We start from the raw sequence: 17,950 nt of genomic DNA on the forward strand, positions 1-17,950 counted from the left end.
CAAACCCTCTTCAGGGCCCTCACCACACTCTTTGACTTGAGCAGGTTACTCATCAGCTTGTGGGAGGTAGACCGGGTGCCCAAGGCTGCTCCAGCTTGAGGGTATCGACTGCCAGCCAGAAGCCCCCAACTATGCCATGGTGGTGGCTGTGGTGTGGCCCAGATCAGAAGCAAGATTCTTCTGGCTGAGAGGTGAACTGGGCAGCCTGAAGCGGGCCCAATACCCAGTAGGCCGCAGCTGAAGCTCAGATCTTGGGAAGTTATTTCTATCCACCTCCAGGCGTCCTGAGGCAGGGCAGGGCTGGGCCTGCCAGCAGGTCCCAGATCTAGCCCCAGCTAGGTGGTGGCAGTACTTGTGGACACACCCAGGTCCCCATGGGAACATCCCCTCCTCCATCAACCATCTCTAACTGGGCCTGTGCCAGACTGGGCAGATGCCCATGGCCTATGCCACAGAGATGACAGGATGAACAGGGGAAATGGTCTCAGGCTCCATGACGGCAGAACAAGAGAGCAGAAAAACGTGGGGTGAGGGGAGTGGCAGGAGGGGCACAGGGCATTAAAACATCTTGCTCCACTAGGATAGCCACTCTCTTCCCATACCTGCCCCAGTCACCAGTGGTTTGGGCACAGGAAAGCGCACACATGCACATATCCCCACCACACACACACACACACACACACACACACACACACACACACACACACGACTCTCACTCTCCATTTCCCAACATCATGACACCATTTTATACCCATTTCTCCATGTGGTTAATTTTTTTTTTTTTAAGTCCCAATTTTTTTCTAAGAAAAAAGCAACAAGAAAATAATTCAGAGTTTATACAAAACATCTTTACATTATTTTTTTCCAAAAAGACTAGTATTTACACAAATGGCAACAGAAACAAAAACAAAAACCCTTCCGACTGCCACCTGGAAGGGGCTGGCTGTTCTGCTCCCTCTCCCACCTGGCACTGGGGTGGGCAGCTGGCCAGGAGGCAGTGTGGAGGTGGATGGTGTGAGGCCCAGCTCCTTCCATGGCTGCTCTGGTAGTGCCTGCAAGGCGCACTCAAGTGGCAGTCTGTTAGCAGCCGTGCTGGCAAGGAACTGGGGTCAAAGTGCACAGCGGGCTGGCCCAGCCCCAGGCAGTCTCTTCCTCTTTCCAGGCCCCAGCCCAAGACTGGGACAGCAGCAGGAGCTGGGTTGGGTGGGGGTCACCCACCTGTGCCAGGGCCCAGAAAAGGGGCAGGCCACCTGGTCTTATACCCGCTTAGGTCTCCACCCTGGGCCTCTGTTTCCCCACCAGGCCAAAGGATGCCAAAGGTAAAGAGAGAACAGGGCGGGGGGTGGGGGGGAAACTCCCAGCTCTGCAGGGCAAATAGCCACCTGGGCACCTCACCTCCCTCCACCCCCCATGAGGTCATCTGCCTGCAGCAGCTCTCCTGTTCCCCAGGCAACAGCCAATTAAGACATTAATTACCGTGAGAGTGAGGGAGGCAGGAGATGCCCAAGAATCCCACAAGGAAGGGATTTTTTTTTTTTTTTTTTTTTTGGTGGAAAGGTGGCAGTGACTACCCCATTGCCAGGATAAGCCTCGTAGAAGGAGGGTCAGGAGGGGAGGGTGGGACACCTTGCCCAGTAGCACTTTCCTCTTCCATCATGGGCAGGAACAGCCCTGGCCTGCCCCTTACCCTACCAGAAATACCGAGGAGTCTATAAAAGAAATGGCATCGTATGCTTCCTGGCTGACCACATCGTGCCCCAGGCCCTCTTATACTGGCTCGGGTCAGGCTCACAAAGCCTGGGGAGGGGCTGCCTTTTACATTTTTCCATTTTTCTTCAAAAAACAGATGAAAATGAGTTGACAGCTAAAAAATGAACACAAAAGCATTAAAAACAGTGATGATAGCGGACAAGCAGTCCTGGGAAGGTGGCAAGGGGGGCGAGGGAGGGGCAGGGCCAGGGGACTGCCCCCCTGCCTGCTGTCCATCAGCGTCCAGCCCTGCCCTCCAAGAAGGGGCGCCCCCACGGAGCCCAGAGGCCTGGCCAGAGGGGGAAGGCACAAGAGCATGGGGGTTAGGGGCACAAGCACCCCCCTCCGAAGCCCAGGGGGCAGGGAAAAAGGGGGATTATAAAAGCCAAGAAACTACAAAACTAAATACAAAGGTGGGCACAACTGGCGAAGGGAGGGGGCGTGGGGGCGAAAGGAGAGGTCCGGTCCAGGCCGACTGTCCCTCAGGGGCCTGAGGCCGTGCTGGGCACTCAGACCTTGTAGTAGATGTTCGCCGGGCTCTGGGGTGGCATCTCCTGGACGATGTAGACGGGGTGCCCGTAGTCCCCACTCACCTTCTCATAGTGGGGGCAGTAGTTGTTCTCTGTAGTCCGTAAGGGAATGATGATGTCGCTGGGCTCGGTGCCCGCTGTGCCACTGCCCCCCTTGGGACTGGCCAGGGTACTGAGCGAGAGGGCAGCCGCCCGCTGCTGCGTGTGCTTGCGGTGCCGCTTGCGTAGCTTCAGTAGTAGGACCGTCAGGAAGATGATGATGAGCAGGAAGATGACGCAACCGGCACCGACAGCTGCAAACAATGCCACCTTGGAGTTGAAGAAGCCATCAGGGTCCCCGCTGCTGCCCCCACTTGCACCTGGGCCACTCTTCTCTTCCTGGTTCACAGTCTCTGAGGAAGGGAAGTGGGGAGGAACAGTCAGCCAGGGGTCCCAGGGACACACAGCAGATTTCAGGCCAGGTCCAGCTTGCATTTCTTCAGAGACAGGGCCTAACAAGGTGACAGAGCAATGGCTCCTGACCTCTGGGAAATACATATACACTTACCATGCTTGCCATAAGAGTCACCCGGGGAGCCCCGACTACCAGGGGCCTGTGTGGCCATCTTGACAGTATTGTCTGCCTCCTTGCTGGGCCTGCTGGTAGTCAGCTGCTCAGGCGTCACAGCATTAGGATCTAAGAATGGAGAGAGAACAGGTGAGAGGGAGGGACCCGGCCAGCATAGGTGCCCTCAGTCATCAAGGGTGGGCCAAGAATGGCCTGGATACTGTAACCCTACGCCCCCTACTCCTAATACACATGCACCCAGCCAGGAACATCTGTTCCAAAGGTCAAACAGGGTAGGGTGAGGGGACCCTCAGACTAGGCACTCACCTTGGCCAACCTTCATGATGATCTTCATGGTGCGTGTGCGGCACACACCCCCCTCCCGGTTTTCCAGCCCCTCCAGGCTTCCATTGGATGTTGCTGCAGGAAGAGGCCAGAGAAGTCAGAGAAGTCAGGAGGAGAGAAAGGTCTACCAGCATTACCCAGAAACTCCCATTCTGCCTCAGCCAACAGGGAGATAAACTGCAGTTGGGAGAAGCAAGCGGCTCCCATCTACCAGTGAACCTTTTCATTTTCTTCCCTCCCACTAGGAACAGAGTGGCCTAGTCCAGCCTAGGCCAAGAACAAGCCCCACCCCCGGGGGCACTGCTCCCCTATCACAAGCAGGCCATGGTCCCTCGGTAAGGTCTGCCTTTTCACTGGGATCATAATGGGGGCTTCTACATAGACTGAAAGGAATTCTGGAGTAGGAATCAGGAGAACTGGGTTGGAGTCCTGACCCTATCTCTAACTCACTGTGTGATCTAAGGCAAGAAGCCCCTCCACCTTTTGGGGCCTTGGTTTCCCCTGAAGAAAAAGGCTGAATAGCTGGCTGATCCCAAAGGGCCCAGCAAATGCTACCATTCCCAATATAAGAACTTAGGTGGGCAAAGAAAATAAGAGAGAAGCAACATGAATTGGAGACCTCTCCTGCCCAACCCCTGGAGCCAAGGTGAACTTGGTAAATGTTGGGGCCAGAATTCCAAGGCCAGGCTAGGAGGAGAACATGCCAGTCTTCAAAGGGTTTCAGATCCGGCAGGGCCTTAACTACATGCAATAGCATTGTACCACTTAGAAGCTCCCACTACTACAGGAGAGGAAAGAGTTAAGCCCAGGGAGAGAGCCAGAGGATGGGATGGGCGGGACTCACAGGTAATGTAGTAATCATGGTGCTTCTTGAACTCCAGACCCATGTAGTTGGGGCTGAACTCCTGGAACTTGATGGTAAAGCGTATTTCCTGCTCTGGCCTATTGCAGGTGACCAACACGTTGGGGTCGAGCACCGTGCTACAGGTATCCGCCTGCTCACGCCGCACCAGGTACAGCTTGTAGTACTCATAGGGCCGCCCTGCTTCTGCTCGGGGGCAGATGATGTCCAGCTTGTCTCCAATTTTCGGATAGATCACCAAGCCCTTCCCACTCAGGAACCTGCCCAGAAGGAAGAAGACGGTCAGCCTCGGGGTTGGGGGTGGCCCCAGGCCATTCCAGAACCAGGGAAGTGGACAAGAACCAGGCTGGGCCTACTGGGTGGAGACGGCAAGAGCAAGCCTTCTGCCCTTCCTCCATCCTCAGGCTGGGGGTGGGGAGAGAGAACCACACTACCAGGAGGGTGTGGAAGGGGTGGCCCATTGGCAAGGCTGCCAGGCTCTGACTGCTCAGCAGGGTGGAGCACTGCCTGGCTGGGGGAGCCCTTTGTCCTAATGTGGCATTTCCACAGGGGGCTGACGTGGCCAATGGGCTGGGTACCAAGGTGTCAGGCCCATGCTACCTGGAGGTGGCAGTCTTAAATACCCCCACCCCCAACAAACATTCCTTCATGACCGCTGCTACTGCCTCTCCCATACCCATACGCATGCGCGCACGCGCATGCGCGCGTGCACACACACACACACACACACACAGCAAGCCCACACATGTCTTAGTCAGCACCCCCCCGCAGCTCCCAGCCAAAGGCTGGGGAAGCTCAATCTGTCTGGGACCCATGTCCTCTCCCCCATCCTTACTAATCTTGGGCATGATGGAAAGATAGGAACAGGCATTGCCTGGAACAAAGCGATGATGGCCACAGTCTCTGGCCAGGTGCAGCTCTGCTCACTTCCACCGCCCATTGTCCTACTGGCAATTCGTCCCACCCTCAAAATGGAAGAGGCTGAACCCTTAAACTTGATTCTTCTCATTCCTAAAAATAACAGAGGAGAGGAGAAGGGGCTCAACCAGAGACAACAGATCATAGGAGATAGGGCCTCAGTAACCCCACTCATCTGTATCCTAACCCCTCACCTCTGTGTTGCTCCTACTCCAGCTCCTGAGAGGAGATGGACAAATGCCTTTTGAGCCAGGTTCATATTCTAATCCAGAAGGCCAGGCACTGGGGGACAGCAGGGAGGGTCAGCTGCCCAGGACCACCTATCCATAGGACTCTGTCCTTGCCTAAGCACACAGAAAGAAAATGGTGCTTTGTTGGCCATTTCTGAGCCTGGATGGGCTGGTGCTGAGAACAAGGCAGAACCATGTAGGAGAAAGAACACAGACTTTAGAATCAGATTCCCAAGCTAAGCCCTTACTAAATATGTGACCTCCAATGCCCGATCTGAGCTTCAGTTTCTTCTCTTGTAAAGTAGGGGTGGCAAGAGCCCCTACCTTCCAATACTGTGGTGGGAAGACGAGGCAGCACATGGAGAACACCTAGCACACAATAGGTGTTCAACGTGTTTGACTGCCTCTTAGAAGCAGTCTCCCAAGAGACAGGAGGTCAGATACTAAGACTAAGTACCTATGAGCTCACTCTCATATTTTGAAGGGGAAACAGGAAGAAAAGATATGGCTCCATTATCAAGGACTTTACTGTCCAGTTTGGGTCAGAAAAGTAAATAACCCACACTCGAGTGACAGACAACACCAGGCTATCTGTAGGTATGTGTGAGGATGATGATTCAAGCAGCAAGGGCTGGAGGCAGGGAGAGGAAGGAGATAGCTCATCTGGCCAGGATGGTCAGAGATGGATCTACAGGAAAGGCAGGATGAAAGTGAGTCCTGGGTGAGGAATAAGAAGTCAACACACTGCGAGAGTAGATGGCAGTGGCTAGGACACAAAGCTCGGGCCAGTGATTGGTCCAGCTTGGCTAGGAGTGAGGAGAGAGAAATAGAAGAAGAGGTGGAAAAGTTCACCTGGGGCCAAACTGAAAGGCCTCAAGTGTCACAGCAAGCAGGGTGGGTTTCATCCCATTGGAGAGAGGCTCTCGGAGCTGGAAGGACAATGGAAGGCTTCAGGCAGTGCTTAAAGAGAATGAAGCTGACAGTGTCATGCACCGGTTCACAGGCTACCACAATCATCTGAGAAAAGAGTGGTTCCATTTCCTGAGGGCCCCTTACACCAAAGGGACAACAAGCAATACGGGCCTACTGGGAGCTCTGGGCAAATGCCTTTGCAATGCCAAACCCGTGTCCTCATCTGAGGGAGGAAAATGATACCCAACTAGGCAAAGAGGGAAACTGACCACATGGATGAAGTGGATGAAGAAAAGCAGCCTTTCCTCCATGTCAAGTGAGGCTCCACCAAATTGGGAGCTGCCATCTTGATGTGTAGGAGGGTAACAGCCAGAATGAGATGGCCTCCCCACTGGTACCTAACTACAGAGGACCCAGAAAGGAAGTAGGCATGGGATGGAAGCCTGGATAAACATTTCAGATGGAACACCCCGTCCCATGCACCATACAAAGCCAACAAGTTTCCCCAAAGCCTCTAGAATTCTCCAGGCATTTTTTCCCTTTCCAGTGCTCACAATGGTTCCATCAAGATGGCAGGATTAGACAACTGCTCACATCTTAGAGCTAGCAGGAAGCTTGGAGTCCAGGTCCTTGATGTGAGGGAATGAGTGATCAGATGAACGTTCCCATTGAAAAGAGGGGTCTAAACCTACCTAGGACAGTAACCCGATGGGTCTAAGAGGTCCTAAAACATTGCCTGAATCGTTATACTGCTGCAGCTCAACAACACATATATATGCAGCCACAGAGAGGGCACGGAAAGGGAGACAGGCCAGCTCAGCTTTCTAACCACTCGGTTCTGGCTTACTCACCAGGGAGTCCTGTCTACCCCAAGTGCAGTCTCCCATTGCCACCCAGGTTCCAGAGCCCTGGAACAGGGCTTCTAGCTAATTGGGGTTCTACCTTGAAGCCAGAGGCATTGAGGAAACAGATGTCTACATGATGGAGGAGGGGGGAGAAGAGAGAACTATTGCCCCCAAAACCCCTCAGAGTCTCTTCAACCTCAGTGAACAGACTTCATAAATATTCATTAGTTCATTTGCATAGCAGCTGGCAGAGGGAAACTCACCTTCCCCTAAAGTGCAGAAGGGAGCGGAGCCTGATGAGACCCACCTTCCCTGACCCTGATCCCCCATACTGGTAACCTTCTTAGCATCTTACCTACCACTGGGCAAACCTCATCTTGACATGTCAGAAGCTCAAGAGAGTGGTAAGGGACCATAAGGGATGGGTGTGTAGCCAGTGAGAGTGAAGCCCAAAGCTAGGTAGAACACTAGTCATACTTTGAAGGGGGACCCTACAGTTCTCCCCTCTTACCAGATTAGGAGTAGGAATAAGGGAAGAGAAGGAAGAGATGTCCCCAAGTGAAAATCTTTACCCCCCACCTTACTTCCCCCTACCCCATGACCAAGCCAAGCTTTCCTGCCTGGGGCCACCCCCAGACAAAGCCCTTTCTGAAAAATAAAGGGATTGACATGGCTCAGCAGGAAGCCTGAAGCAGGTCGCCATGGTAACCCCTGAGGCCTTCCCTCTCCAGCCTCTGATAGCCCTGGGACCCCAGGGCGCCACCCCAGGGAGTAAAAGGACTTGGGGGAGGCGGCCTAAGTTATTCCAGCTCTTGCCCTCCACCTAGCTCAAGTTCTACCTTCAGTCTTTCTACCTAGCTTAGAAACACCACCATGCCATCACTGCCACAAAGAATCCTGGGATATGAAAAACCTGAAGGGGCTGGGGACAGTAGCCTCCAAGGCCCTGGACTGGCCAGAAACCAAGTAACCAACAGCCCCCTCCTTGTTTTCTCCAGATAAGCCCTTCTCCACCCATGTGAATACAATTTACAGGGGGCAGGGAGAGCTTGCAGCTAGGAGGGTCTTGCCCAGAAAGCTGCCCACGTCCCACCAGCTCTATACTTCTTTCCCTGTCACCCTGCTCTCAGGATCTAGCAACTTGCGGTCAGAGAATGGTCAAAGGGGGAGCCTGGTTCTAGGCCATGCAAGTCCAAGTCCGGTAGAAGACTCTAGCCTCAACCTCGATTCAGTGACCCCACCACCACTGCACCTGTACCCGCCAGGGTGGCAAGACCAGTGGAGGACAGACCCCAAGCCAGAGCTCAAGTCTGTTCTCATCCCAGCTAGGGTGGGGAGCCCCCAAATTAAAGGCTCCTCTTTAACTCCCCCAGGTCCACCCAGCCCCCGAGGCTGGCAGGAGCAGGCCTGGCGTGTCCCAGCAGTGCCCGCCCAGGCGTGGGTGGGCAGGAACAGCAGCTGGGTCCTGGCACACATAGCTCTGTCGGAGGCAGGGAAGCCAGGAGAGTCCTGGAGGAAGTCACCCTCCCCACCTACAGTGAACTATGCCCTTCCCTCTGCCCCACCTGGCTAAAGCTAGTGTCCATTATGAATTTAACACCCCCCTCCACAATGTCGACGTCTGCTTTCTGTGGGGTCCCTGAGAAGAGAGATTCTTGGCTCAGAGAGGAACCAAAGGTGCCACTCAGAGCTCTGCAGGGAGTGTGCCAGGCAGTGAGTTGGCTGCCTTTAGTTCAGGTCACCCAAGCAGTCAGCGCTGGGAGGTAGGCCTAGCAAAGTCAAATGAGGAAGTTGGAGCACAGCTCGCCCCACACAGACAGGGCCTGAGTCACAAGGACAGATGCTTGCACACCTGCGAGGTAAGAGGGGAACTCAGGGGCAGGGAGCCAGGGCCTCTTCCCAAACCCCACCTTGAATTCCTGTCTCTCCTACATTTCAAGGCAGCAGGAATGAATGGCACACAACACAGCTCTGCCTCCATAGGCAAGTCATTGACTGGCCTGAGATAAGTCACTTCCCTTGTCCGGGCATATGCCTTCTTATCTGGAAAATGGGGCCAATACCTACTTCCCAGGGCTGTTGGGAGCATCCGATGAGATCATATATGAGAGTGCATTGTAAGTAGCAAGGTGCCGCCTGCCTATTAGTTAGCATGCCAAACACAGCATTATTTAGAAGTAAAAAGCTGAAGGAGCTTACATTCCTGGCTGCTAGCACCCTGACCCAAAACAATGACCGCGAAACACACCCAAGAGGGGCTGCTATGGTCTGCGGGGCAAGGAACCCAGAATGTGGCTGGTGAGCACCCCTGTATCTCAGCTCCTCTAATAATCACAAAGTGGAATCTCCCCCAAACCTGGTGTTCCCATGGCAACTAGCAGCCTCCTGGCTGGCCCACTCTCTCTCCTTTAGTCCCTAACCCCAGAAAACAGTGATGCACCATAGTATCCAGGGCCCACCCATCCCCATTCACCTGGGCAGATGAGACAACAGAGAACCCAAGAGAAGAAAGGGAACCCTTGATTCAGTCCCTACCCCAGCCTCACAGGTCCTTCTTGCCCTTGCCTGGCTGCCCTGTGTGGGAGTGGGGAGGCAGGGGAACAGGGGACTTTAGGAGCTGCTGGATTCCCATCACTCTCAGGCCCTCACCTGTGGCCAATCAGCCACAGAGTAGAAGAGGTCAGGTCCCTAACCACCCCGGAAAAGGGCCCCCTGAGCTGGCCTCCCCAGGACTGTGAGCTGGAACAGCTGTGTGGGGCTGGGGCCAACACTTTGGCTTGGAGCAGGCAAGCATGGGTTGGGGTCTGCAGCTGCCCCCACCCATGCTGGAGTCAAGGGTCCCGGATGCCAGGCCAAACCCCCCCACCCCCGCCCCCTTGTAGGGAACGTTTGTAATGTGATCTCAGGCATATTCTGACTCCCTGGAGGTGGGGGAACCTGAGTGGGGGGCAGGAAGGGGTCAGGACGGGACTGAGAGACTGAACTGCAGCAGCTGGACTTGGCTGAGGACTCAAGTGTGAGGCCTGCCGGCTGCCCCAAGCTCCCAGGGGAAGAGGCTGCGGGAGGGGTCCTCTACGACCATTTAGATAACAGCCCCCCAACTCAGACACACACACACACACACACACACACACACACACACACACACAGAGGTTCCTAAAATAAAAAAACTCTAGCAGGACCAAACCCATCCCCCCACCTTGCGGCTCATGGGGCAAATCTGACAGGAGGGGCCAAGGAGGCAGAAGCTCCTGCCACTCAGGGACTAGCACCCCAGAAGGCTCCAGCACCAATTTGGGAAAGAGACTTGGGAGTCTTGGGCCAGCCCTTCCAGCTTCCCCTCTCAGTCAGGGCTGGGGCCCGGCCGCAAGCACCTTGGAACCTGGAAGCAGACCCCCAACCCCACCACTTCTTTATTTTGATTTTTTTTTTCCCAAGGAGGAAGCAATTAAGCAGGGTTTATAGGCACTGGGAGATTTTCTTTTTTGGGAGGGGGGTTGCCAGATTCTGACAGGGCTAAGGAGAGAGACCAAAAGCCAGGAGAGGAAGAGGGGAGGGAAGAGAGAAAATGAGCCTGAGAGAGAGAGCACGGGCATGTGCGAGAAACAAAAGGACTTGAGAAAAAGAGGCAGAGAGTGACTAAGAGTGAGAGGGAGTGTGAGAGCGAGGCAGAACAGGCGAGCCTAGCTGGAGAGGGGAGGTGAGCGCTGCTCACGGAGGGTGTGAGAGGGCGAACCGACAGGGGCCTGAGAGGAGAACTCGGGCAGGAGGCAGAGAGGGAGGGAGACAGAGAGGGACTGTTTATTTGAAAGGCTGTGGCAGCCTGAGGGTTGGGCGCGGTGGCAGAAGCAGCCCCCAGAGCTCTAGGAGAGCTGAGGGCAGTGCCTCCTTCCTGTCCTCTGGCCCCCATCACCCGGAGCCAATACATGCAGACAGTGGCTGCATTCCAGACCCCTGAGCTTGGATGGAAGGGGGGTGCACCAGGATCAGTCCCTCACCCTTCCCAGGATCTACCCAATTACAGAATGGAATTCGGACAGGTTCTAGAGAGTCTTCAGCCACCCCCCATCCCCACCCCACAATGCCTGCCCTCAGCTTGAGGTGGATGGGGAGGGGGGTCAGAGAGGAGACCACCCCCCAAAACCTGTAAACCAGTCCAGAGCACTAAAGGCTCTGAGCACAAACGGGGGGGGGGGGGGAGCACAGACAGATCGTGTTTCTTTCAGCACCCCCAACTCTGCAGGAGGGCTCCTTTCCAGCTGTGGAGCTGCATGCTATCTCTGGTTAGAGACCCGAGAGAGCAATTAGGTCACTCCCATGAGCCCCTGTGATGGGCTACCCCAGGCGGATTTCAACTCTCCTGGCTCAAGAGAGAGCATTTCCAGCCTCCACCCTTACCGGGGAAACTGAACACTTCACAACCTTCCCCCCTCCGGGCTCAAGTAGCCCAGGGCTCCCAGAACATTTTGAGCCCCTGCTGTTAGGAGATCGTTGTACCCCATTTGGCTTCTGGGTAGGAAAGAAATTCTTGCCAATCCCTTTCCTTGTACCCAGGCAGAGCCCTCCACCCCGACCCTGGTTTAGCCATCCCACCAACCAGTAATAGGACTCTACCTTAATCGAGAAGAAGAAAACTAAAGCTGCCTTCTCCCACTCCAGGGCTGAGAGATCAAAAGTCCCTGGGACCCAAGAGGCCAAGGTAGGCAGGAGCCTGGGAAGTTACCGGGGGCGGGGGCGCAGCAAGAGTGGACAGGAAGAAATTTGAGATACAGGAATCAGTGATCACGGATGGGGCAGGTCAAAGCTCCCCAGTTTCCTGCTAAGTGGGGTTGTTCGCACGTTGCTGAGACCTCCAGAAAACTGAGAGAAAGAGCAATTTTGACCCTGGGTTCCAACCTGAGTCCTGGATGCCAAAAGAGAAGAAGGTACAGAGGTCACTACAACGGCCCCAGCGACTTCCCACTAAAAGCCCAGAAACCACTGAGCCACCGCCCTGAAAGGTGTGCGTGTTGTTTGGAGGGGTTGTGTGTATAGTGGTGGTGGGGTAGTTGTGCAGGGAAAGGAGAAGAAAGAAAAGAAAGGATGTCCTTTATATAGCTGCCCACCCCCCACCCCAACCCCTTGGGGAAAGCTAAGCACAGCTCCCCAATCTAGGGGACAGACTCAGGGGCCAAGGGGACCTGCCTGGGCAGAAATCGCTGCTTCCCCACCCACCTCCCTCGCCAGCTCGGCCGCCACTCTCCGCCCTGGCTGGCCCTTGAAGCTCTGTTACCGGCTCCATTGGACCCCCGACGGGCGCTGGTTCGAACCCCCACCACCCAACAACCACTCTCCCACTCCGCCCCTCTCCACCCGCTGCCTTTGTGAGCCTGGGAGCAGCGCCCGCCTTTCTACCGCTCCGGCAGGGAGAAAGGAGGGGCGGGGGGCAAGAAGAGACAGCAAAGCAAAAAGCCAGGGTGGCAAACAAGGAAGAAAGAAAAATGAAAATGGGAGAAGCCCGAGTGGGGATGTTGGCGCTGCCACCCGCCCCAAGCGCCGGGTCCCGCTCTGTGTTCCCTCCACAGCTAAGCAAACGAGGAACCCGTGTTCTGGCCTTGTCCCTCGCCCGAGTCAAGCTCACTCCTGGAGCGGCTCTCGGCGAAAATCACCACGTTCCCAGGGGCCCCGGAGGAAGCTGCGTTCTCGCCTCCACTCAGCTCTCCGGTGCGCTCTCGGGCGCCCGGACTCCCCAGCTCTGCCTGGTGCGACCATCTCGACTTGATCCAGGACGTGCGGAGGCAAGGGCTGGGAAGCCCAGGGGGTCACAACCCAGCCAAGTCCCCCTACCCCACCCCGCCGCACCCTGCTCCGCCGGCCCGCCCGCCCGCCGGCCCGCAAGAAAACACTCGAGAAAGCGGAGACAAAATGAGGCGCCGCTCCTCCTCCAAAGACCGCCCCACATGCACTCCGGGGCGTGCGGCCTCACCCTGAAGGAGTGCCTCCCACCTCAGGGTCCAGAGGAGATAAGTTACTCACTTGGGGTTGAGGGAGCTCCAGGATACGGGCTCCAGGTTCTTGGCCAGCGGTGTGGCGAGCCGGCACAGCGCCCACACGACCATCGCCACAAGCCACTTGCCGAGCCAACGCTGCCCAGGCCGAGCCATCTTCCCGGGGGCAGGCTGCACTTCGGGATCCTTTGGCGCCTCCTCAGCAAAGCTCGCCTCGCCTTCCTCTGCCGCGCTGCGCTCGGAGCCGCTCAGGCGCCCATCCTCCGCAGCCGCCGGCTTTGAAGTGCTCCCCTCCCGCCGGCTTCGGTGTCGCTCTTCTCCGCCCGGCCGGCCAGGAGGACTCACTGGGCAGCCGCCCCCAACCCGGGCATGGGCTTCGGCCTCCGAGGGCTCGTTCTCCTGGGCACTCCGCTGCCGCACGAGGCGCGACGGGGGCTCTGCGCCCCCGGGTGATCCCGCCCGATTCCGCTCGACTCCCCGAGACGGTTCGGGGCTGCGAGCCCTCTCCCCGACGGGGTCTTCCCGCAGAGGTCTCGGTGGCCGCCCCGACGCCTTGACCGTCCCGGGATCGCTGTCCCTTGGAAGAAGTGGGGGTTTCCCCACAAAACAAGCTCGGTCCCCGGGCTCCCGACTGGGCCGCCCTGGCACGGGCTCCGTTCCTCCGGGCCACACTGGGACTCCGGGCTACGCGCCCCCGGACAGCTTCTACTTCAACGCGGGCCCTGCTCAGTGTAATTAGAAGAGCGGGGAGACGCTGCCGAGCGAGCCAGTCCCATTAGTTTGCGCCTCCGATGCCTCGGCCGGGTAGCCCGGCAGCCTCGCGTCGCCGAGTCCTTGCTCCCGGGCGATCGAGCCCGAGGGTCTGCGGCCAGTGCGAGCTTCACACACCTCCCACTGCTGTCCAGCTCGCATAGGCTTCCTCCGCTGCCGCTGTGCTGTCTACTCCCTTGCTCAGGCGAACGCAAGGCCAACCCTGCTCTCTTAGCCAATAGCAAGCTCAGTGGCGGGGTCCTTGCCCCATACCACGCCCCTAGAGCAGGAAAGGGGCGGGGTTTCAGGGAGCTCTTAAGGACGCCGCGCGGCCGATGGCACCAATCTGAGTGTGCGGCTCGTGTGGTTAGGGTTGGGTCCCGCTCAGTCCTGTTCCCAGAGCGCTCAACCCGTGGGAAGTTGGCACTCTAAAGAGCCGCCGGCCTGCTCTCCTCCCCACGCGTCTGGTCAACACCCCAGCCCACTGACCCTGTCCCATGTACCCCAGGAAAGTATTTCCACTCTCTTTTTACACACAGGACCCCTGAAGTCCTGCTCTGTGCCCACCTCCGTGTCAAGGACAGCCTGTCTGCTCCCTGTCCAGTCCAACGTAAGGCTTTGGTGGGCTTTCCTCCTCTCGCCCTCAAAATGCACTGTCTGCTTGCACTTGGACCCAGAGTCGGGAACATAAAAGTGAGAACAGTGGGAGGGGGAGACTTGGGAGGGTCCAGTACTTGACCGGGGTTGGAGGTGGGGCGGGGGGCAGGGTGGGGTTTGGTGGGGAGGGAAGGCATGTTCATTGCCCCTGGGGACCAGACCTTCGGAATTTCAGCTTTCTGGGGGAGGCTTGTGGGACCTCTGGAGCCAAGATTTAGTCTTGTCCTGTCCGAAGGCGCGGGCAAGGTCCCGGGATAGGCAAGCGGGGATGAGAGGGCACGTCGATAAAGAAAGACACCTCGAGGGCAAAGAGGAAAAAGCACGGGACACGAGACTTTTGAAAAAGCAAAAGCGGGCATCCTGGCCCCGAGAAGCCGGACTCCAGCCTGTCCCGGCCTCGCCATCTGGGTCTTTGTCTCCCAGCCCTGGCCCATTCTCCCCGCCCCGCCTTGCCTCTTTGCTTATAACTTGGCTCGATCCCATAGCTCAGACCCTCCCGGTCCGACCCACTCTCCCTGGTCGGACCCCAGAGGACGTACCCACGTGCTAATGTCTCCCCCTGCTGGACTTCCGTAGCACTGCGGGTGCCTGCGATAAACCTGGAGCTCCCACCCGGAGCGTGGCATACCCAAGCCTGGCACACGCACTTGAACACAAGACCTGGGACAGGCGTGGCCTTGGCAAAAACCGCCACCCTGTATGGGGAGGAAGGGAAAGAACTAGTAGAAATACCTGAGTTTGGGGTAGGCTTTGGGACTGCCAAGAATATAAGGTCTCCCCACTGCTTCTTTATGGAGATAATTAGATGAGCAACATTCCCAAAGTGCTCCACCATTCGCACACAGTTTCATGTCCATCATCTCGCTTAATAGGTGACTGAGCTACAGCGTTTCTCAGTGGATCCTCTGATGATCTTTGTGGCTGTGGAGGTGGGAAGAGCCCAGATTTTGTCTTTTTATTTTCTCCCAAATAGAGGAGAAAATAGGTACAATCTGGGCCCTTCCCACCTCCAGGGGCAGGCCCTTGAGGGTGAAGTGGCTCTGGGTAGATAGGGGAAAGAAGGAGCTGTTTGGGGTCTCTGAGCTTCCCAGCTGGACCCTGCATTGGGGTGTAAGGAAGGAGAGATGAGAAGAACAGGGTGTAGGGACATACCAATAGTCTAGCTGGGAGACTGAGATCCCCGGAATGCATGCTAGGACATCAAAACCTGAATACAGAAAGCAGCCTGCTGCTTACTGAGTGCCTGCTATTGTCAAGAGCCATGTTAGATGCTTTTCCTTTCATAACCTTTTGAGATGAGTTTCAGTATCCCCATTTTACCTACAGGGAAAAGTAAGGCTTAGAGAGAAGTGACCCATCTGAGATCACCAAGCTGATCAGTGGTGAAAGCAAGATTTGACTCCTGCAACATCCGTCTCCAAAGCCTATGGCCATTCCCCTGTACCATACTGGCTCAAATTCCCAGCCAATCCTTGCTTCTTTGCTTCTTTGGTTCATTCCTGGTTAAGCCTGGGTCATGTATGGACAGCAGCAGCCTGGGGCTGGCCAGGACTCTTCCCTCACAATCCTTCAAGAGGTTGCCAGGCCTGGAAAGTTCATCTATGTTCCTGGCCATAGCCCAGAGTTCTTCTCATCTAAGACCACCACTGCCAATCCTAGAGCCAGCCTCGATTCTTCCTCCCCACAGCCAGCATGCCCAGTGCCTCACAGGAGGAGAGCCCAAGGCCAGGTGGGGGATGGGGAGATTAGGCTATGCAGCCAGTCTTGGGAAACATGGGAAGACAGCAGCAGTTCCTGAGTGTGCCAGCACCTAATCCCGGTGGGCAGGGTGGCAGAGGAAATGAGAAGACTCTTTATGTCCAGACCTGCTCCACATGATAGTTATCCCTGCTCACAGCACAGCCTTTCTGCCTCAACCTGCCCACGCCAGCTACAGGGGCCTCAGGAGCAGAGCTGAGCCTACTCCCTGCCATGGCCAGGCCAGTGATTCCAGGTTCCCACCTCCTGCCCCACCCTGGCGGGGCCTCAGATGTAATGATTCAGCCCCCCGAGGTAGGGAAAAATTACTCTCAAGGGAGCCTGAGAGGAAGTCAGGATCTGTGAGCAATGGGGGCCCTCTCATCCAAGCCCTCCCTATACCACTGGCAGTCACTCCTCACCCATGCCTCCCAGGATATTGTGTCATTACAGACGCGTCCACCCATGCGCTCACGCACACACACACAACTCTCAGATTTCAAGTCCACCAGCATTTCCTGAGCGGTGCCTCTGTGCTGACCTCTGAGCTGGGCCAGCCCTGTTGACACAAAGAGCAGCTCCAACAAGCCCTGCCCACAAGGAACACCAAACACCGATACCTGTATATGGGGGATCCTGGACTCAGAGATGCGGGAGAACATCTGGCAGCTGCAGGAAGCCTCGGGCATCGTGCAGCCCTGGTAGAGCAGAGCTACTCCTTCTGAGCTCAGCTTCCCGCACCCATGAGCAGCAGGGAGGTATAAACTTCAGAGCCACAGAGTTCCCTCCTTATGAACTGTGTCTCCTTGGGCAAGTCAATTCACCTCTGTGTGCCTCAGTTACTTGTCTGTAACCCAGAGGTCATCCCTCATTCACATAGCCGTAGTGAGGGGTGAATGAGATAATGCATGTGAAGGGCTTAGTATCATGCCTGGCCCACTGTGGTGCTTACTAAATGGAAACTCTTATTCTTCTGCAGAGCCTCCCACAGAGACACTCTCATCCCCAGTCACACACGTTCTCACCTGTTCACACATGCTTTGTGTGGCACATGCACATTTTTTATCTCCTCTCATATTCTCACACACTTGTACATATACGCATACAAACTCATTCTTTCTCACCTATCCATTTATTTAGCAGAAGGTGGCAGGACTGGGTCCTGTCCTTGTGGAATTTAAAATCTAGCCCCCACAGTATCTCATGTTCACTATCATCCACACACATGTATGAACATACACACACCTCCTTTCTATTTCTGTGGACCTTGTCCTTGACTTCTCCCTGCCTGCCTTGTATTCTGAGACACAGAGAGGTGAAGTAACTCACCTAAGGCCACTCAGCCAGGAAGTGGAAAAGTCAGGATGTAAACCTAGGCCACACTCATATCCCAAGGCTGTGGAAAGGAGTGTGTGCCAAGGTGTGGGCCTTGGAGAGCCAGCAGGCCTAGCCAGAGCTAACAGTTAGAAAAGCAGACTGAAGGGTCAGGGAGCAAGGATCCTAACTCGAGGCCCAGGGCATTGCCAACTGGGACAACCCAGTGGGACTAGCAACCCTCTCTCTTGTCTGCAGTCATCTCTAGCCTGCCCCATGCCTCCTGTCTTCCTCCTAGAAGACCTACTGCCTGTGCCTGCACATCTCACAGACACTGGCACCTATTCCCTACAAGGAGAGGGAGAGCTATCATTTATTAAACACCTACTGCATGCCAGGCAGTGTGGCTGGGTGCTTTCACCTGGTGCTCTATTATCTTTGTTTAATCTTCACAACATTCCTGAGGTTGGTATTGATAGACCTGTTTAGAGATGAGAAAACTGAGGCTCCAGGCTCAATCTGCCTGCATCCCCTGCTCCACCAACCTCAGTCTGCAAAGTGCTCTTT

At 55.9% G+C, this 17,950-nt stretch overlaps 1 protein-coding gene across 1 annotated transcript; it reads right to left on the reverse strand.

Moving 5' to 3' along the window:
* Positions 1-754: 754 nt before the first annotated feature.
* On the reverse strand, positions 755-13,894 carry EFNB1 (ephrin-B1). The gene is made up of 5 exons (XM_011967265.1): positions 12,954-13,894; positions 4,016-4,293; positions 3,154-3,246; positions 2,827-2,955; positions 755-2,671 (listed from the first exon to the last, which is right to left on the reverse strand). Exons 1-5 carry the CDS (start codon positions 13,079-13,081, stop codon positions 2,259-2,261), a joined length of 1,041 nt encoding a protein of 346 aa, XP_011822655.1. The 5' UTR covers positions 13,082-13,894; the 3' UTR covers positions 755-2,258.
* Between the last annotated feature and the right edge of the window lie 4,056 nt (positions 13,895-17,950).

Source organism: Mandrillus leucophaeus, unplaced genomic scaffold (assembly GCF_000951045.1).
Source record: "Mandrillus leucophaeus isolate KB7577 unplaced genomic scaffold, Mleu.le_1.0 Scaffold797, whole genome shotgun sequence".
Taxonomy (NCBI): Eukaryota; Metazoa; Chordata; class Mammalia; order Primates; family Cercopithecidae; genus Mandrillus; species Mandrillus leucophaeus.

Coding starts and splice junctions, on each gene's coding strand:
- EFNB1 (XM_011967265.1), bottom strand. CDS start 13,081: ATGGCTCGGCCTGGGCAGCGTTGGCTCGGCAAGTGGCTTGTGGCGATG. Junction 3,247..4,015: donor CCATGATTACTACATTACCT/GTGAGTCCCGCC, acceptor CTCTTCCTGCAG/CAACATCCAATGGAAGCCTG. Junction 2,672..2,826: donor TGACTCTTATGGCAAGCATG/GTAAGTGTATAT, acceptor TCCCTTCCTCAG/AGACTGTGAACCAGGAAGAG.